Raw genomic sequence first — 21467 nt, forward strand, 5'->3', positions numbered from 1 at the left:
CCGCCTCGCGGGGGGCGTTCAGGGTACGAGACCGCCGCCGCGTGGGGGACGGATTCGGCGGCCTGGCCACGGCCCCGCGGGCGCGCCCCGACTCCCGTGGGCGGAAGGGGCCTTGCAGCTCGCCCGCCCGCCGGGCTTCGGTTGCGGCCCCTTCGGCCCCACGGCCGCCCCCCGCCCCCCGGCCGCCCGCAGTGAGCAGGCTGCGTTTTAGAGAAGTGCGCTACGTGTGCGTGGCCCTCCAAGTCCACACTCATCGTGATGTGCGGCGCTCAGCAGCCCTGGTGACGGGCGATGGGGGAGATTCTCACCCCATTTTACAGATGTGCGGACCCGGGCTTCGAACCGCTTGAGTGACCTGACAGGTCTCGGTACACAAGCGGTGGGGCTGGAGGTGGATCGCAGAACATTTTTAACAAGAAAAAAGCTTTTTTTCCTTTACATCTTTGTCGAATTGCTCTGATGCATTTTTTTTTTAAAGATTTTTTTTTTTTTAAAGTAATCTCTACACCCAGCGTGGGGCTTGAGCTCAACAACCCCCAGATCAAGAGTCGCTTCTTACACCAACTGAACCAGCTTGGCGCCCCCTTTTTTGTTTTTGCTTTTTAAGAATTCTTTTGTTGTTGTTGCTGTTTCAAACATTTTATTTTTAAGTAATCTTTACACCCACGGTGGGGCTGGAACTCACAACCCCGACCTCAAGAGTCACTTGCTCTACCTACCTAGCCAGCCAGGGGCCTCCGAGGCGTCTTCATTTATGTGACTATTGTGCTTGAAAACCTTTTAATGTGTCCATTGCCTTCAGAATAAAGTTCAGATAGGACACTCAAGTTTCCCCATGATTTGGCCCCTTGGTTACATTTCCAGTTTATTTCCCACTGTCTTCCCCCCAGGTCTCCGTCTCTCTTTCCCTGGCCCTATCTGTGTTTTCTGTTGATGGCCTTCACCTTCCCGTTCACTGTGGTCTGTTCCCCATGCTTTATGTCTTACAGTGAGTCCTTGAAGACCCACTGCAAGTCTCAGGTCAACGAAGCAGGAGCAGTCTGGATCCTCTCCCTGCCTTGATTTCTCACACCTTCTTCTGCTGGCCCATGATCTATACCCTGGTCTTGTCACTGAAAGCTTTCTGCTCTGTCTTCTCTAAGTATGCCTTTCATATGTTGTCCCTGTTTCCCACCATCACTGGATTACTCATTTATTTGTAAATGTTTTGTCTCTAACTGGACTGCCAGCAGCTTGAGTTATGAGCCCAGATCTGATTAAGTTTTGTGGTCCCCGTTTTTCCTGTAAGCAGCCTGAGGTGATCTCTGAAAATGGTTCACTATTCACTTCACCCAGAAAACCCTACAAAACCATGCAGATCAGGGGGTTCAAGTCTTCGTGTTCACTCCAAGAACATATGTGAAACTGCTCAGGCCATCACGGGTATGCATGTCCGAAAAGCCACCAAGTCTCACTTTGCAGAAGCAATGTGTGCCTTTCTGTTGCTACAATAATGGAGTTGGTAGGTGTGGCCAGGCCCAACAGTGGGGCTGCACCCAGGGTCAGGGGCCAAAGAGTGCTGAATTTTTACTGCACATGCTTAAAAATGCAGAGAGTAATGCTGAACTTAATGGTTTAGAGGCAACAGTAGTGTACCCCACCTCAGTGTTGTCATTGAGCACATCCAGACGAACAAAGTCCCCAGGATGTGGCCTCACAGGGCTTGTGGTTCGCTGAACCCATACATGAGCTCTCCCTGCCACACTGAGGTGGCCGTGACTGAGAAAGAACAGATTGTCCCTAAGCCAGGAGAGGAGGTTGCACAGAAGAAAAAGTTTCAGAAGAAACTGAAGAAACAAAAACCTGTGGCCCGGTAGTAATTCTGCGTAAAATAAATGCGAATAAAAGTAAAAAAAAAAGTTTTGTGGTCCCCAAAGTGTGCAGCACAGTAGCACCTATCAGGGGCTCGGTTGCCCATCAGTGTGAGTGAGTGGGTCCTGTCAGCCTCTCCCCCTGGTCTTTGAGCACAGGTACTGTGGGAAACTGCAGGAATCTTCCCTCAAGAGAGCTATTACTCTTAGAGCTTTGCTCTTAGAGCAAGATTGGGGCAAATCAAAGGCAAATGGATGAGACGAGTCTTCTGTAAAAGTAACCTGCTCCGTAACCCACTTGGGATGGCAGACGACTTTCTAGAAACATCTAAAATTGAGTCTGAGACCAGGTATAGTGTCAGGGATATACCTGATTAGAACGCATCTAAAATGTAGCCACATCTGATATTCATGTGTCCGTAAGGAGCCATTTGACTGTGAGGTGACAAGAGTAGTGTCCCCCCCAAATATTAGGGACTTGGGGTCAAACGAATTTGGGAAAACTGTATACTGTATACCCATTTGGGGAGATCACAGTGTGCATTAACTTATTAAAGGCTACTGGAGGTCTGGCATTAAACCAACTGACTGTTTAACAGCATTTCTCTGATTTATATGTCTGTAAAACACTTTATGGGAACCCCATATACATTTTGCAGAAACCGGGGAGCACGCTTTTGGAAATGCTGTACCAGCATAGAAAGAGCAAGCGATGGTCTGGCGTCTTCCTTGCTGTCCGCGGGCGAAGTCCTTTTAGCATTCCTACTTTGCCAAGGGTATTCATTCCTGCCTTGGGGAGGAGTGGGGTGGGGGAATGCTTGAAGCAGAACTCCCCAGTTTCCTTGTTCCTTTCTTAGCTTATTTTTATTATAATTTGGCTTCACATGAAGTGTTCCCTGAGGAGGAAAATGTCCTGACCCTGCCAAAGCAAGCATTCTCTTCTACTTGGAGATCGTGTTTCTCATTTTGGTCACATTTGGATTTACCGACCAAGTGAAGTGTCTGGGCCTCTGAAGCTAGTGATAAATTCTCCCTGGCAAGCCTGTTGCTGTGGCCTCACGTCGTGTCTCTGCTGTTCCCGCCTCCATCCACTCCTTTATCTCTCACCACATCTGTTTCCTCCCTCCCTGGCCACAGCTGCACTGCTCTTTGGATTTAATCGAATCTGTCCTCTCTTTGAGTCCTCTGCCCATTATGTGCTTCAGGCTGGTTTGGTATGTGATGTTCTTTTCCTCCAGTATATACAGTTTCTCATGGCACACCTGGGCGAGATTGCTGACAAGGAGTAAGTTTTTAGTAAATTACAGGAGAGAACAGCCTCTAATTAGAGGAGTTTTAGGCTTCACTGCAACTCCTTTTAAACGTTGAAGTTCTTTTATTCTCTCTTCCATAACCTAGAGAATCTGTTTTCTTGGTGATGCATTGTAGGTTAAGAGACCTGCTCTCTTTCGGGGGCAATCGGACTGCTCATCCAATATTGAGATCTTTTTTTCTTTCCGTGCAGGGAAAATAATGAGGAGCCGGCTTCCACGTACCCCAGGGTCCAGTGGTTATGTCAGCCGACATTTGGGGCACAGTGTTCTATCAGCAGAGCTGCTTTTAAGTTTTTACATTTTATTTTTTATTGGGTTGTCTCTCAAGGTTGTTAGTTGTCAGATCTTTAAACAAAAGCTGCATTATTTGATTAGCGAGTTGTTTTTCAACCCCTCTTTGACTAAAGCCATTCAGTGATCCCAGGCAGTATTGGTTAGGGTCCCACATAACAACCTACCAGAGTCGTGTGGCAGATAGGGAGACAGGCTCCTGGAGGATGCAGAGTTAGCCTTTGAACCCAGATACGTGTGCTTCGTGGAAATCTATTTTATTTGTAATTTTTCCTTCTCCTACTCCCAGGTCGAAAAGTAAAATGAAGTACATACTAGTTACCGGTGGTGTTATATCAGGAATCGGAAAAGGAATCATCGCCAGCAGCGTGGGGACGATACTGAAGTCATGTGGTTTACACGTAACTTCAATTAAGATTGACCCATACATTAACATTGATGCAGGAACATTCTCTCCGTATGAACATGGTAAGCACAATGCATTTCTTTCTTTCATTAAAACAGTAATTGTGGAGTAGTGAAAGAACAGGTCAGCTCTTGGAAATTGTGTGTATTTTGCATAACATAACTTGTATTTCCTCCCTTCCAAAAAGGTTCTTAGTGTAGCAGAATTTGCTTTTCTCACCTAGACAGAGAGGAAGCAGAAATCTAAACAGGCAGCGTAGTGACGAGAGTCTAGGGGGTTCTGTAATAGAACCCTCTCTCCGAGGTGGAAAACAAGACCTTTTTCCTTTCCCATTTTTGAGCTCCTCTTCTATTGTGATGGAAGGAATGAACCATCCTGGGCAAACGTTCCAGAATGACGTGTCAAGGAATGAATGCTAAACAGAGGAACCGGGGAAACTTTGTTTGGGACTAAAGTGTAGCCCGGAAGTTGGCTTTTTCTAATCAACAGGACCTTAATATCCAGTGTGAGTTCTGAAGGAAATCATGTTTTTATCCCATCTGAAACCTTTTTCTGCTGAAGTAGGAGGCTTTGTTGAAAGTTCTTTCTCCTTAGGCTGCCGTAGACAGCACGCTGCTCCCGTAAAGCTCCCTGTATCCACCGTCCTTGAGGCTTTGATTTCCTTCTGCTGCGTGCTCACTCATTACTTCTGATTCAGACTGAGCTTTCTGATAGACTGGAAGTATGCTATTACCTTTTGGAGAATGGTTGGTGATTTGTCTTTCTTTTGTGTCATATTTAGTTTTCTAGAAATAAATTTCTGTGCTTCGTGTCAAGGTAATACGGACTTTGCTCTATCCGAGTGTTTACATTTTGAGACTCACGTTTGCCCTGACATACGTTTTTCACTTACCCTGACCGTGTGTGCTGTTTCCTCACAGGTGAGGTGTTTGTGCTGGATGATGGTGGGGAAGTAGACCTTGACCTGGGGAACTATGAGCGCTTCCTTGACATCCGGCTAACCAAGGACAATAATCTGACCACTGGAAAGATCTACCAGTATGTCATCAACAAGGAACGCAAAGGAGATTACTTGGGGAAAACCGTCCAAGGTACAACTGGATTTGCCTTCAAGGTGTAAAAAATCTTAAGCACTTTGCTTTCTTTTGCGTACAGAAATTTACTTTTGATGCAGTTGCAGCCTGAAAGTGTCAAGGTATGGTTACTGACCTATGCCTTGGGTTGAAAATTCAGAGCTGTATGGCTGTTTACTCCAAAAAAATCACGTGACGAAGCCCCTGCCGCTCTGAGAACGGCACCGAAGCTGTGAGCCCCTCGGCGGGGTGTGAGTCCAGAGGGCTGTTGTTTTTACGCAGTGATGAGTGTGAATTGATGAAGGCAGCTAGGTCAGGGTAGCAAGCCCAGGGGCGTGTGTAACGTCATGCATCGGGGGCTGACTTCAACAGGGGTAGGAAAAGAACGGCTTCTGTGCGTACTGGTCTGCAGGCCGGTCATGGGCACACGTGGGCCTGGGGAGGTCAGAGAGGCGGGGCCCGGGGCCTCCTGCGCTTTCCCGAGCCAGCTTCACTTGTGTCTGTCTGCTGCCCTGGGGTTCCCCACAGCGTTCGTTTGAGAAAATTGCCACTCTTGAAAGGTAGGGTTGGAAAACCACTGGTCTAAGGTAATGGCAGAAGTCCGAATTTGGGGGGGGGGTGCTGAAAAGGGGCTTTTTTCTGAGCTATGAGAGTGAGTCTGCTCTTGGCCTAAGACTGCTGAACTGAAAGCCGAGGGTCACGCCGACAGCCAGCTCTAGTCTGGGGCCGTCCTGGTCCAATTCGGGGTGCATGGGGTCATGTTGAGATCTCAGCCCTGCCACTTACCAGCTTTGTGAACACAGGCAGATTACTGAACCTGGGATCTGGTTCCCTTTTCTGTCAAACGGAGACAACTACCTGCCCTTCCTGATTGTTGGGAGGGCGAGAAAGTCTCTCTGAGTTCCTGACACACAGAAAGGGGATCAATTAGGAATTAGGATGGTCTCAGTCATACGGTTTGTTGTTCTAGGCCTCCAGTGCATTCATTTGTGTATGCATTCATTTGCCACATATTTTTTGAATACCCAACTGCCGTCACACCCTCCTTGGCCCTGGGGCTACGTGATGAACGAGACCAGCCAGGCTGTCCCCCCCACAGAGGCTACCGTGTGGGAGACACAAAACAGATGAAACTCTGATAAGAGCTGTGAAGGAAGTAAATAGTGAGGAGAGAGAGTGCGTGGGGACAGCCCATTTGGATAGGTGGTTGGGGGGGCGTCTCCAGGAGGGGGCAGCCGGGGGCCTGCGGAGGGGGTGGCACAGCCCGCATAGAGGCCCGGGCTGCAGGGGCTCCGTCAGGGAGGTCCCGGAGTGGAGGGCGGTGACCGGGGGATGCGTGGAGAGATGGGTGAGGTGGCCTGCAGCCAGGTTACACTGGACCTGCTGGGCCATGGCCCCAGAGTTTGGATTTTACTCAGAGTAGTGGGAAGCCATTGAAGAGTTTAAGACATGGGGTGGGGGGGACAGCTCTGTTTGCGTTTTTAAAAGATCCCGTTGGCTGCTGTGCGTGGAGTAAATAATGCGTATCCTGGTGCCTGAGGCACTGCCGGTTAAATGAGGAGCAAGTCAAACGGTAATCCTACCCCTGAGGAGCTGGCCTTCTGAGTCCTGCGACCAGGATTCTAACAAGGGTTGCGCCGAGCTGGCCTTACGGAGCGGAGCGCTGGCATGCGGGGCACTGTGCTCAGCATATTACTAGCAGTGTCGCATGAAATTCCACAGCCTTTTGAAGCAGACGCTGTTATCTCCACTGAGCGGACAGGGAAACCGAGCTTAAGACTAGTTCAGGAATCCACTCAAGGATCCGGACCTGATGAGTGGTGAGCTGAGGTTTGAGTCCAGACATTCTGGCCCCAGATGCTGTGCCCCTACCCACCCTGCCCTACCGTACTGTCTCAGCCGTGGATTGTTTATCCTTTCCCAAACTGGAACATACCAGAACAGGGGCCTGGAAAGCCCCCAGTGTGAAGTGGCTGCCTTCAGCAGTAAGTGGTGCGCGTGGCCGCAGGGTCCGTTGAGTGGGGGTGCAGCCAGGGTAGCCTCTGCCCAGGGTACCGGGGCTCTGATGTGGGTTCCGACACACTCTTGGCCTTACCCTCTTGTGTGTCCAGCCACGGCTTGGAAACCTGAAAAGGAGGCCACAGGGAGTGTGGGCCCAGAGATTTTTAAATGCCATTTAACAGTGGTCTCCACAGGGGTGCCTGGGTGGCTCAGTCTGTTAAGCGTCTGCCTTCGGCTTGGGTCATGATCTCAGGGTCCTGGGATCAAGCCCCATGTTGGGCTCCCTGCTCAGCGGGGAATCTGCTTCTCCCTCTCCCTGTCTTCCTCCCCCCTGCTGCTCGTGCTCTTTCTCTCTCTCTCAAATAAATAAATCTTTTTAAAAAAGAGCTTTTATTTAAAAAAAAAAAAAAAAAGGAAAAAAAAAGAGTGGTCTCAACAGTATTTTTATGACCCCATCACTACTCCAGGCAAAGACCGCAGCACCTAATCGTCACAGTAAGCGTCGGCCCCCACCGGTGCTGACAGAAGTGTAAGGTGTGTGTTTCTTTGCTCTTTTGCAGTCGTCCCTCACATCACAGACGCGATTCAGGAGTGGGTCATGAGACAGGCATTAATACCTGTGGATGAAGACGGCCTAGAACCCCAAGTGTGCGTGATTGAGGTTCGTAGGGGTCTTTCTGACCCGGTGTACACATTCACCTCCTTAGTCAGCCATCAGCACCCGATACGACAGCGCCCTGCGGGGCCCTTGACCCTCCTCACTGCAGCGGGGCAGGGCTGGGCACAGTACTCATCCTGGCAATGGCCACGCCATCGAAAGCAGTCCTCTGTGCAAGCGATTCCCCTTCCAGCGTGTGTACATTCACTCACTGAGGACTGTGCCAGTAAGAGCAGCGGGACACATCTTCCTCTGTCTCTGGAGAACGTCAGCTGACCTTCAGCTGTCCTCTGGTAGGAACGTTCATCTCTCTGAAGGAGCCCCACTGCTTTCAGTTCCTTTATTCCTGTTCTGCTGGTCCTAGCTGTTGGATCTATGTTCCTACAGAAATAGGAGACTCAAATTCCAGCAGTTTTATAACTGATACTTTTTCAACAAAAGTTATTTACAGCGAACTAAGTATATCTAAGATTCAGGTTTCTTTGCTTTGTGAGTTCATACAAATAAAATTTCTAGTGTATCTTTCACCCGATCTTTTCCTCGGCCAGATCTCTAACCTTGGGGAGTGGAGAGCCTGTCCAGAAAAGTAAGCTTTCGGCTTAAGGAAATGTCAGTTACTGCCAAGTGACATTATCCGGTCTCAGAGTGTCCACGTCATGCTGTGTCTGATCCCCGGGCTGAGATGATGAGGTGCCGTTGTTAGGAAGCTAAACCACGAGAGGAAGGTTTAGTGCTTGACGTCCTCAATAACTTTGTTCTTGTAGCTCGGTGGAACAGTGGGAGACATAGAAAGCATGCCCTTTATTGAGGCCTTCCGTCAGTTCCAGTTCAAGGTCAAGAGAGAGAACTTTTGTAATATTCACGTCAGTCTTGTTCCTCAGGTAAGGCACTCGAGTTTTACTTCGGGGGCATGGAGAAGAAAGAGAGGACGACGGTTTTCATCCCGTATCTGTTTTACATATGTGAGGTGCAGGGGACCAAGACCTTCTTTGTGAATTTAGAATCATTGTAATCATACTTCTGGAAAGATCACATGCAAACCTTATAGAAGATTAGCCAGGGGAGTTGCATTTGAAGATGTCGGCTTGGAGGTGTCCGTCTGTCTCTACCGCATGGTGAGACCCTGCTGCGATTAGAGTAAAGGGAAACACAGAGATAGATAATGTGAAGGAATCGATGGGCACGACACATAGGAAGCCAGAAAGCAGGTGACGCGTAGAGAGTGACGTAGCAGACGGGGGACAGCAGACTCCTGAGCCTGCAGCAGGGCCGGCCAAGAAGCGGCCGTGTTTGCCCGGCGCCACCCCCAGAGGCTCAGGAAGGGACAGCGCCAGGTGCACTGGGGGCTGGGAGGCAGCTCATGATAACTGCTCTTTGAGAAGCAGCTAGACCCCAGCATCTCCTTCCCTAATGTGCATGCTTGGGCATCAGTCCCTTCCCCACCTTGGCTGAAGACTGAAGCTTTTTCTCTGGAGAGGGATTCTAGACAAGCAGATACTAGCAATAGTTGCGAGCGGTAATACTGAAGTAAAACTGGGGGGGGTAAGCACACTTTTATGCTGTTAGGACACCCTGCCTTCTTTTGCCACTCGGTTCCCAGAATCATCACAGCCAGGCTTGGACTGGCCACGCGAGGTTCACGATGGGGTGTATGGCTAGCCCAGGAGAAAACACACTGCCCTCAGAGGCTCCCCAGAGAAACAGTGGGGACCCCAGGGTCCTACCCCCACCCACTCACTCAGAACTTCCAATTAGCTTTTAAATGTCAGCTGGTGGCCAATGATCACCAGACATTTGGAGAAAGCGCCTAGATGCACAAGAAATCAAAACAGTGGGACAAAGAAGAACTTAGAGGAAATTTTGGCTCTGGAGGAAGCAGGAAACTTACAAACCAGAACAACCTGTCACTAACGTCCTCAGAGAGTCAAAGGGGAGATAAACTGCATCCATGAAACAGGAATTGGATGCCCTAAAAAGGGAGCATTCAGAGAACAGAAAAGAATTCTTGGAAATCAAAAATGGGATAGCAGGAATGAAAAACTTGAGAGAAAGAAGGTGGAAGAACTACCCGAGGAAGTACGTAAGATCAAGAGAGGAAATGGGAGAGCAGGGCTAAGAGAATGAGAGGACTGGGCTAGGATTTCCAGAAGATAATAGAGAAATGGAGAGGGATGTGTCATCGGAACCAGGGGTCAGCAAACTGCCCACAGGCCAAGTCAGCCCACCCCCGGTTTTTGCTGTTAAAGTTGTATGGCAATACAGCTGTGCCCATGTGTGTGCGCTGTCTGTGGTGGCTTCTGTATTAAAAACAGCAGAGCTGGAGTCCTTGTGACAGACTGTATGGCCCATAAAACCTAAAGTACTCATTACCTGGCCTTATACAGGAAAAGTTTTCTGATCCTTTGATCTAAAGAATTCAAGGAAATTTCAGGACATTAGTTTCTAGATTGAAAGGACCTACCGAATGCCCAGTATACTGAATGGGAAATGACCCACAGCAGGGCACATCACTATGAAATTTCAGACATTCTAAAAGGCTGTAAAGAGAAAAACCAGAATGAGTAAGGTATTATACTTTCTCAGCAGCAGTACTAGAAGCTAGAAGACAGTGAAACTATTTCTTTACAAGTACTCCAGAAAAAATGCTTTCCAACCTAGAATTCTGTACCCAGCAAGTCTGCGAAGTGTGAGAGGAGAATAGGGGTAATTTAGTACTTAGGAAACTCAGCATATTAAGAAAACAAAACAGAAACACCAACCAAGGGAAACAAACCAAATTTGGATGAAAGGAAAAGCATGATGCATGGTTTATGATGGGCAGGATTTAAATGTTTAAACACAGATGACGCTGGAGAGGCATCCTGGGCTGTAGGCACGGGACAGGTGCATACGTAGTGTAGAGAGGGTTCCTCTGTCTAACAGTGGAGTCAATAGGACACGTCTCAAACTGCATGTCAAGAAGTAATGTGAAGCATACCAGGATGATCGTTGAAGAGTGGGAGGGTGGCTGCCCGTGGGGTTTGGGGAAGGGAGGGTCTCAGTGGGCGCCGGTACCACTGTCCTTAGGGTAGACCTTGTGGAACTCTAAGATACATGTGCGTGCACCTTTGACAGAAATAAAAGCTAAATTAGACACTGATAATAAAGGGTTCAGAGAAAAGTCATGCCGGAAAATTCTTTATGCTAGAGAAATGAACTTTTTTCCCTTTTGTAAAATAGCCAAGTTCAACAGGGGAGCAGAAGACTAAACCCACCCAGAACAGCGTTCGAGAGCTCAGAGGGCTTGGGCTTTCTCCAGATCTGGTAAGGTTTTACGATTGCCTGGTTTCAGCGTGCTCTTGTATGCCTAATTAAATCTCCCCTCTACGTACCGTGTGACTTCACTTATATGGAATCGAAAAAACAAATCAAACAAAAAGCAGAAACAGGCCCATAAAGGTAGAGAACAAACTGGTGGTTGCTCGAAGGGAGGGCGTGGGGGGAGGGGCAGAACGGCAGCCACAGACTTCCGGTGAGGGACGTGAGGGACGTGAGTAAGGCCCAGGATGAGAGGCACCGATGGCCGCACTCGTGGAGAGCACCGCATAGGCCATAGAGTCCAGTCGCTATGTCGTGCTCCTGAAACCCGTGCAACACCATGTGTCAACCGTACTGCAGTTAAAAAGAAAGAAAGAAAGACAGTCTCTGCCCCCGGCAGATAAGACCTTTGTTTTGTTGGCGTGCTTTTTGATGTTGGTGGGGGGACGGGGTTCGTGCTTTGAGCTGGGGCCTTTACGAAGATGGCCTCACGGGCACGCGTGGGTTGTGCCTTGTCTCTCCTCCCCGTCCGTCCTTCGACGTCCCCTCCCTCCTACCCAAGACTTGAAGTGAGGGAAACCGCGGGTGGTTCCTGTAGGTCGTGGCTGCGTGTTCTTCTGCGCGGCAACCCTCTTAATGTTTCTCCAGAGTGGGATTTAGGAAGTTCAGTTTAGGAACAGGTCCGATTTTCAGAGTGGGCCTGCATTGTGCCGGAGTTAACGTGTAACGTGTTCATCGGCTTCCGAGGTGATGTCTGTTCCCATTTCAGTCAGGGAAGAACCCCAGCTTCGAGATCCCGCTCTTCTGTCTGAACGTCTCGCTTTGTTTACTGCTAGGTGGTGTGCAGGTGCTCGAATCCTCTTGACACGTCAGTGAAAGAGAAGATATCCATGTTCTGCCACGTTGAACCTGAACAGGTAAGTAGGACTTCCGTCTTCACGTCAGTCGTGTTTTGCTTCTGGTTATCCTCAGGTCTCCTAGCCACTTGCAGGAGCTTGCTTACCTCACAGTTCAGACAGTAGACTGCTCCCTGGAACTCATGCTGTTGGCTCTGTGGTTTTCTGGACATACTTGACCTCTCTCTGGTCACTTCTCTCCCCACTCCTTGTACTCTCTGCTCCAGCCATGCTGCATGGTGTCGTCCTCCCTGCTGGCCTGGCTGTCCCCTGCTCATTTTCATCCTTCAGGGCTCAGCCCGGATACGGTATTGTCCGAGAAGTTTTACCTGTAAAGACCACCTCCCCCTCAGACCTCTAGGTTGATCCTTCTTGGGCGACCTCTGTGTCTGGGTGCGGGTGGTGGGTCTGTTACACTGCCCCTCAGCGTGTGTGTGTGTGAGTGTGTGTCTGTCCATGTTTGTCTCTACTCACAGACTCAGCTTCTTGAAGACAGGGACCACTTCGTTCAGCTTTGTATTCCTGGTGCCTGGTGTCTAAGGCTCTAAACTTATTTTAGTCTCTTTTGTTAACATGTGCTAGTGGAGGGTACCTGTTAAATTCAAAATTCAGAATTCAAAATTTGGGGACCTGTCGTCTGTCCGGTGTGGCCACAGTAGGGAAGGCCTGGTGGTGGTAAGTTGAGACTGTGGCTGCGGTCAGGTCGGCTGAAGGAGAGGAACAGGGAAGGTCGCACTCGTGGTCCAGGGATTTGTGATTAGGTTGTGAGTGGTTTGCTTTGCTGCGGGGTTACTGAGGGTCAGGAGATGAGGCAGGAGGGCCCGGCTGGCCTAGAGAGGAGAGAAGGAAGCAGCAGCATTGAAATAAGAGCAGGTCGTTTACCAGACGACAGGGCATGTGGAAGTGAGGGTCAAAGAGTTAAAGTCACTGGCATTGAAGTGCAGAGAGCAGGACAACCTCTGACCCCCCATCTCCGCGAGCACTCAGGTGTCCGCGTGTGAGCGTGGCCCGGGGCCTGAGATCCGTGTTCCAGTGTGCTTCCCAAGCTGGGAGCTCTGTCTCAGGAATTCCGCTTCCTACTAAATACAGATCTTCCATGACTTAACAATGGGCTAAGGCCCAGGAAACCTGCTGTAAGTGGAAAATATCTTAAGTTGAAAATGTGTTAACACAGCTAGCCTACTGTAAATGTTCTCAGAAGACGTAAACATTAGTCTACAGGCAGAATCATCTCACACAGCCTGTTTTACAATAAAGTGTTGATTATCTTGTGTAATTCATTGAACACTGTACTGAAAGTGGGAAACAGAGCGGTTGTAAGCGTGTCGGTGGTCTACCCCGGCGATGGTGGCGCCGCCCACACGAGAGGGTACACGGCCTATGCGAGCCTGGGAAAAGACCAAAATTCAGAGTGCAGGGTGCCCTTGCTACCGACGTGTGCAGTTTTCACAGCATCCTAGCGCAGGCCATCGTAAGTCAGGAGCTGTCTGTACATGGAGCATCCGCATAATTTCACTGTTATGAGCAGTCTTCTTATCATGCGTTTCAGTTATCTGACATAGTTCTCGCCTTAAGTGAAGGTAATTCAGTTCCGTGATAGACACTATTTTTTGTAAAATAAATGTGACAAGCGTTTCTAGATTTAAATTTGAATTTCAAATCTTTCGCCTGTTTTTTAGTTGAGTTGCTGATCTTACTAAGTTATAGGAATTCTCCGTATATTCTGAACAGTAGTCTTTTATCACGTACGTGATTTGCACATGTTTCTCCAAGTCTGTGGCTTCTCATTTTTTTAATGATATCTTCTGGAGCACAAAAGCTTTACCTTCTGAACTTCGGTGTATTCATTTTTCTCTTGATAGGTTGCTCTTTTGGTCTCATATCCAAGAACTACATTTAACAAATGCCACAAAGATTTCATGTTTTCTTCTAGAAGTTTTATAATTTTGGGTCTTATATTTAGGCCTGGGATCCACTGTGCGTTAACTTTTATGGATAGCAACTTTCTAGTAAAAGTTGAAATTTGTCTTTTTGCCTGTGGATAGCCAGTTCGTTGGAAAGACTATCCTTCAATACTAATCTATAATTTTTTTTTTATAAAGGTGCTTTTTAAAGATTTCTTTATCTTTGTAAAGTTTTTTTTCTAGATGTATTTATTAGGTATTCATAACTTTTGTAACTATATGAATGGCAAAATTTGAAAAATGACATTTCCTAGGAGCCCCTGGGCGGCTCAGTCGGTTGAGCGTGGGACTTTGATCTCAGCTCAGGCCTTGATCTCAGGGTCGTGAGTTCAAGGCCTGTGTTGGGCTCCATGCTGGGTGTGGAGCCTACAAAAGAAAAAAAATTACATTTCCTAAACAGATAGGACCCATGTATAGGGACCTGTTGATTTCTCATTGATCTCCAGCCTAGCAGCCTTACTGAAATTCTGCAAGTTCTGATTGTTTACCTGTAAATTCTCATGGTTTTTGTGGATAAGCAGTGATACTATATGCATTTCTTGGCAGTTGTTTCTTATTTTCCCGTTCATATATATATATATTTTTCTTATTTAATTGTCGTGGGTAATATCTCTAGTATACCACTGAGTGGAAGTAGTGATAGTGGCCGGTTTTGCCTTGTTGCAGACTTTACAGATTAAGCATTAATATTAAATATTGAGACCCAAATGACGTTTCCTGTGGGCTTTTTTTTCCTTAATGTTTTTCACATTTTTCCCTAATAGTCTTAGTTCACCAAGAATTTTTACTATGAATTGGTTTTGAGTTTTTATTAGATCTGCGTCCACTGAGGCGACTTTTCCCCTTCTTTTAATCTGTTCATGTAGCGAACTGCACTGCTGAATACCCTTGTGCAGCGGTTTTCAGACTCAGCCCTGCCACCCCAGAGGGGCTAGCTTAGGTGGGGTGGGGTGCGGGATGGGCTCGTGAATTTCTGAAAGCTCACCCAAGTGACCCTAATGTACAGGCAAGTTTGACTGCCACTGTTCTTGGGACAAATCCTACTTGGACATGAATTTATTCTTTGTTTAAGCGACATTCGTGGTTTGGTTTGTGATATTTTTTTATTTTTTTATTTTTTTTTTTTAAGATTCTATTTATTTTGGGGCATCTGGGTGGCTCAGTCGTTAAGCGTTTGCCTTCGGCTCAGGGCGTGATCCTGGCGTTCTGGGATCGAGCCCCACATCAGGCTCCTCTGCTGTGAGCCTGCTTCTCCCTCTCCCACTCCCCATGCTTGTGTTCCCTCTCTCGCTGGCCGTCTCTCTGTCCGTCAAACAAATAAAATCTTAAAAAAAAAAAAAAGATTGTATTTATTTCAGAGAGTGAGCAGGGGCGGGGGAGACGGAGAGAATCTCCAGCAGACTATGTCCTGAGGGCAGGCATAGAGCCCGATGCAGGACTCAGTCCCATGACACTGAGATCATGACCTGGGCTGAAATCAAGAGTTGACGCTTAACTGACTCAACCACCCAGGCGCCCCTGATTCTTTTTTAAGGATTTTTGCAGTCATGTTCATAAGCGATTAGCCACTAATTTTTTATTCTGTTTTGAGTCAGTTTTGGTAACGTATATTTTTCTAGAAGATTGCCTTTGCCATTTTCAGATTTAGAAGTTATTTTCCGAAGGTGATAAATCCAATAGGAGGCTGCCAGCCCAGTTTGTTTTTGTTTTTATTAAATAACCTTTGCTCGTTTCTACGCAGGTGATCTGCGTCCACGATGTCTCGTCCATCTACCGAGTCCCCTTGTTACTAGAGGAGCAGGGGGTCGTAGACTATTTTCTCCGGAGACTTGACCTTCCCATCGAGAGGCAGCCGCGAAAAATGCTGATGAAGTGGAAAGAGATGGCAGACAGGTTTGCCTTGTATAGGGAGCTGGCGGTCCGGGCCTGATGTCTGTTTTCCGGAGGGCCTCCGGGAATTTGGGTGTGCTGTCAGCTCACGCTAGGAAAGGACTCGGTGGTAGGAGAGGCAGAGACAGGCTCTCAGCCCTCAGGTCGTTGCATCAGGGATGAGGAAGGCCGAGTGCAGCTCAGTGGCCTTGTGTCCCCTCGACTAGGAGATCCATGCGAACAGGCGTCTGGTGGCCGTGGGGGAGCACTCGTACCCGAGGCCTGCCCGGATGGCTGACCGTGGCCGCGGCCGTCCTGGGTGCCCCCCGCACGGCTGAGCTGTGTTTGGGAATGTGCCGCCCACCGCCCACCAGAAGAGGATGAGCCGGGGTTTTTCCGGTCTCATGTCACTACTGCTACCAAGGCCTCTCGCTTTGAGAACCGTCCCCGCTCCTCTTAAAGGTCAGCGATGCACTCTCCTCACTTCAGGGGTGTTGGCGCAGCGCCTCAGAGCGCCGGCCGGCCTGCTGTGGCTGCGCGGGGCCGGGCGCTCCTGCCTTGCTCCGTGATGCCGTTTTCCTCTTGACGTTCTCCCTGTCAGTCTGTGCGTTTCCACGTCAGTCCACAGGCAGCCACGAGAACGGCGCACAGCGCTGGGATCTTGGTTTCACACGATATTACAAACATTTTTGCTCTGTTACTTTATGGTGAAGATTTTTAGTGAATATAGACTGTTGTGTTAATGTCCCGTAATTGATTTGACTCTTCCCTTCATCACATTAACTCTTATGAATCATCTTTTAATTTTTTTTTTTTGTTCTTTGGGGTTTTAATTTAAAAAAAAAAAATTTGTATGAGATTTGGAAGCCGTTTCTTCATGCCCGGTTCTAAAATCCTACTTTCTTTGCAAAGCCTGCCACATGGATTTGAAAGTAGCTTCCTCTTTACTGTTCTGTCTGTAGAACTCAGATCTTACCTGCACGCATTATATGATTCCCAGAGATGTTTTTCTTCTTTTTAGAAAGCAGTTTTGATCTCATGGTGGCATATACATTCTAAATAATGTGTTTCTTGGCCTTTGTGTGATAGATACGATCGCTTGCTGGAGACCTGCTCTATTGCCCTTGTGGGCAAATACACCAAGTTCTCGGACTCGTATGCGTCTGTCATTAAAGCTCTGGAGCATTCTGCACTGGCCATCAACCACAAGTTAGAAATCAAGGTAAGGAGGGGTGGCACGTCTCTACAGGGAGGGCTTCTGGATTCTCACAGATGCCGTACGCATATCTCCTCCATATTCTTGGAACTCAGCGTTTCTGTTTAGGAATAGAAAGGATTCATGGCCGCTCCTGGCCTTGAGAGAGAACAGTAGAACATTTTCAGGACACAGTGAAGGGGAGAGATGGTCAGGGTAGCAGTCGAGAAAGAGCGAATGGTTGAATCTGAGTATCTGGTGACCAAGTAAAATTGCCCCCGGGCACGGGGAGCCCTGGAGGGCCGGAGGCACATTGCTGTTCCACGTAGGTCGTCTGTGAAGGGGGAACGCCAACATCCAGCCCCAAGAGCCAGAGGCTTCTCTGAAATGTGTCCCCGGTTGCCTGGCCGGTGCCTGGAACACGCGGCGCCCAGGGAGTAACGGCTTGTGTTCTGCTCCGTGACGGGACGGGCAGAGCTGAGCTGATGGAGGGTCAGGGCACGGTCCTGCTTGTCTTCTTCAGGCGGTGGAGTCTTGGGGGTCAGGCCTCAGATTCTGGCCGTCCTCACCGCAGTCGTTGGGGTTGGCCGCTTCCTTCTCCGGGTGTTTCTCAGCCTCATCATGTAGTTTGCTTTGTGCTGGTGAACAGGTTTTTGTAGAAATGACCCATTGTATACATTTTAAGAATTATACGATCTTGGGGCGCCTGGGCGACTCAGATGGTTACGAGGCTGCCTTCAGCTCAGGTCATGATCGCAGAGTCCTGGGGTCGAGTCCTGCATCGGGCTCCCTGTTAGCGGGGAGCCTGCTTCTTCCTCTCCCACTCCCCCTGCTTGTGTTCCCTCTCTCGCTGGCTGTCTCTCTCTCTGTGTCAAATAAATAAATAAAATCTAAAAAAAAAAATTACAGGGTCTTATTACACTTCCCTGACTGACTTTTGCTAGTTCTTTGGCTCATTCATCTGTCATACCCACTTGGACGTAGTCTGTGTGCCTTTCGTGGTAGATGGTAGGGGCCGGGAGGTGAATGAGTCCGTGAGGTCTCGAAGGTGTGAGGGGAGCATGCAGAAGAGGAAGGGACCTGCCTGCATAGACATGTGAGGAGGGCAGACTTCCTCAAAGAGGGACTCTGGAGAGTTTGGGAAGATGGGTGAGGCAGATGGGAAGGGCATTGGGACAGAAGGCAGCATGTATCCAGGGGCTTGGAGATGGGGACTAGTTGGGAACTCAGTGGATGGCAAAGTGTGAACTGGAGGAGGTCTGGAGACAGGCCTGTGGGGTCATAAATCCTGTCAGGGGCCACAGCTGCATCTTCCCCTGAGGTTCAGGGAAGTGATCGCAGGGTATTGGGCAGAAAGGAGTAGGAAGAAGGTGAACAACATAATAAGAAGGGGGTCAGAAGGTCTGAGTGGACGCTTCATAAAAGCTGCTCCGATGGATGTGGAAAGGCTGTCAGATCGGCCTTCAGCTGTCCGCAGATAGATGCACGTGACGTTGCTGTGAGACACGGACACCCGCCGGAGGGGCCGAGCGTGCTGGCAAGGGTGTGGCGCTCTGGGCTTTGCTGGGGAAACGGCACGACCGTCGAGGACACAGCCTGGCGCTTTCCTACAAAGGGACACGTACAGTCACTCTGTGACCCAGCACTTCCATTCACTGATACCCACTCTGAAGACATATGTCCACACAAAATATTTTTACACAAGAGTTCTATTATTTCAGCAGCCAGAACCCGGGACCAGCCCACGTGTCCGGCATGAGTCAGTGAGCACGTTGTGGTGTATTTCCACAGAGGGAGACTGCTCAGGGACAACAAGGAATAGACTCGTGACACCACAGCAAAGGGATGACTCTCAGAAACGTACCGAGCCAGAAAAGCCAGACACGGAAGGCTGCGTGCTGTGTGTGTGTTTCTGTGCGGTTCTGAAAGGGGCGTCTGTGGTGACAGAAAGCGGAGCCAGGGGTGTCCGGGGCAGGACGTGGAGAGGAGGGGGTTGGGGGGGCAGAGGGAACGTTTTGGGATGACAGTCGTTTTCCTTATCTTTGGTTGAGGTGGTGGTCACCTTTGTGTGGTTGACAGAACTCATGAGTGTTATACGGAGTATAACTCCGTAGTTACACTTCAGTAAAGGTGGAAAGATGGAGAGCAGTCTAGGCAGACAGGCGGGGGAAAAATGCATTCTGAATAGAGAGAACACTGTTATTTTCTTTGTCTTTTTTTTTTCATTTCATTTCATTTTATTTTTAAAGATTTCATTTATTTGTCAGAGAGCAAGTGAGCACAAGCAGGGGGAGCGGCAGGCAGAGGGAGAAGCAGGCTCCTCACTGAGCAGGGAGCCCGATGCAAGGCTCCATCCCAGGACCCTAGGATCATGACCTGAGCCGAAGGTAGATGCTTAACCGACTGGCCACCCAGGCGCCCCCAGACAGAACACTTTAGACTCCAGCGGGCTGAGAACAGAGCCAATGGAGAGCTGGATGGGGGAGGCAAATGGTTTTTGAAGGCAACATTTGTATTTTAAAATATAAGAAAGAATTTAAAATTTATTTAAAAATCAGTGAGTTTAAATATATGAAGATTACAATTTTAAAAACTTAATTTTTAATTTTTAAAAAGATTTTATATATTTATTTGAGAGAGAGCAGGAGCAGAGGGGAGGAAGGGCAGACACAGAAGCAGGCTCCCTGCTCCCGATGGGGGGCTCGATCCCAGGACCCCGGGATCATGACCTGAGCCGAAGGCAGACGCTTCACCGACTGAGCCCCCCAGGCGCCCCTGACACTTTATTTTAAAGGACGGAAGACAGGGTGTTGACACTATTACTTGGGAATTAGGAAGAGCGCAGCGCTGCAGTGACGGCCTGCTTCTTCTCTCCCTGCCCGTGCTCCCAGTACATAGATTCTGCCGACCTGGAGCTGAGCACACTGCAGGAGGAGCCCGTGCGTTACCACGAAGCCTGGCAGAAGCTGTGCAGCGCTCAGTGAGTCGCGGCCCTGCCCGGGGTTTCCGGGGGCTTCCGGGGAGGGGGCTTAAGTGAGCACAGCCCTGTGCTTTCCTGTGCTAGTGGTAGGTGATCTGCTTTTTAAAGATCTTTTAATCTGTATGATTTAAGCCTTGTAAAAATACAGCTTATCCATAGAGTCGAATCGGAAGGAAACGTGTTCTGATTTCATGCACGTTTGTTGTCTGCGTCTACTGGTGAGTTTATGTAAAGACCTTCACCCGGAACATTTGATGAGGACCCGTCAGCAGACTCTCGTGGTTTGTTTTTGGCAGCTGTCATTTATAAGAGTAAACAATCAGCAGGAAATCTAGCTCACTGGAATGTTCTAGAGCCCTACAACTACGACCGAGGCCCCCGCTCAGCAGACACTCTGAGAGAGCCTTCCCACGCAAGGGAGCCCTTTAAGCCAAGAAGTAAAAAGTTGGATTTATATTAACATATATTAGAATTAGGAAAGAATCCGTGTGTGCCATCTTTTTTTTTTTGACCTGTAAGCACTTAGCGCACGTTTTCGAAGCTCATGGTGTTTACGTACAGCTCACTGGCAGTCTCGAAATCACTGTCATAGCCCCAGTAGCAGACGACACGGAGTGACTTTGTGGCATCAGTGTCTTGGGCATGGCTCCTTGGGCTGGTGGGAAGGGCCAATCGCCGTGTGCTCTGCTCTCTTGTACAGCGGAGTGCTGGTTCCAGGGGGATTTGGTGTTCGGGGGACAGAAGGAAAAATCCAAGCCATCGCCTGGGCTCGGAAACAGAAGAAGCCTTTTTTGGGTAAGGAGTAGGAAAGATCAAGAAAGGATGCCGCACGGGAGCCTGTGAGTAAAACTCAGGGAGGCTATCGGAACCAAGCAGCGATGCCGTCTTTCTAGATCGCAGCTCAAGTGGAAGCTGCTTTGGTTCTGTTGGGAAGAAATTCAGACTCTCTTAGCGTGGAAAGTGTAAGCTTATAGATCCGTGTCGATGTCGTGGAATGCGGGGAGGGTGAAATAGCAACCAGGCAATCGTGTCCGTTCGCTGGACGCATGATGCTGTGTGGCAGGACGCATGATGCTGAGTTTCACGCACATCCCCACTTGGAATCCCAAGTGGATTCCAAATTAAGTGATTTGGATGCTTCCTGGTGCCGCAGAGTTTAGTGATTTTCAGCTTGATCGGTTGCAAATGGGAACTTAATGAGAGAGGATAGGGAAACTTGAAGTTTTAAGTATGAATAGAATATTGCTTATTCCTAAAATTTGTATAGCTTCTAGAACCTGGAATCTTCATATGAGAAGTTTTCGAAAGCTTAGACCCAGTTTTTGAAAGCTGGTAACAGCTAAAACAGCAGAGGGTGCTTGTTGGTAGGGGGCTGGGGGGGGGTTATGAGAGTTTGTGATTGTCATTCTGTGAGGAGGCGGGACACGGAGTCCAGGGCAGGCTGGTGGGAAATGTAGGAGCGGCCTTTTCAATGGCATTTGTGTCTTCCCTCCCCCCCACAAGGTGTGTGCTTAGGAATGCAGTTGGCAGTGGTTGAATTTTCAAGAAATGTGCTGGGATGGCAAGGTGAGTGTTCATTAAAAACCTTGTTAAAATTCTTGCTGAAGTGTTTCCTGGACGGCATGAAGCCTGCCACCCACTGGGTGACTGGGGACCGTGGAGAAGGCCAGGCCT

The 21467-nt window shown here is 48.8% G+C and overlaps 1 protein-coding gene across 1 annotated transcript in view; it reads left to right on the forward strand.

Annotated features, from left to right (window-relative positions):
- Positions 1 to 21467, forward strand: part of CTPS1 (CTP synthase 1) — a 29609-nt gene that overhangs the window by 462 nt on the left and 7680 nt on the right. The window contains exons 2-12 of the mRNA XM_002928917.4: positions 3744 to 3922; positions 4781 to 4951; positions 7495 to 7595; positions 8357 to 8473; positions 10812 to 10895; positions 11726 to 11806; positions 15491 to 15642; positions 16708 to 16840; positions 19705 to 19793; positions 20494 to 20588; positions 21297 to 21359. Coding sequence (XP_002928963.1) covers positions 3757 to 3922; positions 4781 to 4951; positions 7495 to 7595; positions 8357 to 8473; positions 10812 to 10895; positions 11726 to 11806; positions 15491 to 15642; positions 16708 to 16840; positions 19705 to 19793; positions 20494 to 20588; positions 21297 to 21359 — 1252 coding nt within the window. The 5' untranslated portion in view covers positions 3744 to 3756. The remainder of the gene's footprint in view (positions 1 to 3743; positions 3923 to 4780; positions 4952 to 7494; positions 7596 to 8356; positions 8474 to 10811; positions 10896 to 11725; positions 11807 to 15490; positions 15643 to 16707; positions 16841 to 19704; positions 19794 to 20493; positions 20589 to 21296; positions 21360 to 21467) is intronic.

Source organism: Ailuropoda melanoleuca, chromosome 2 (assembly GCF_002007445.2).
Source record: "Ailuropoda melanoleuca isolate Jingjing chromosome 2, ASM200744v2, whole genome shotgun sequence".
NCBI lineage: Eukaryota > Metazoa > Chordata > Mammalia > Carnivora > Ursidae > Ailuropoda > Ailuropoda melanoleuca.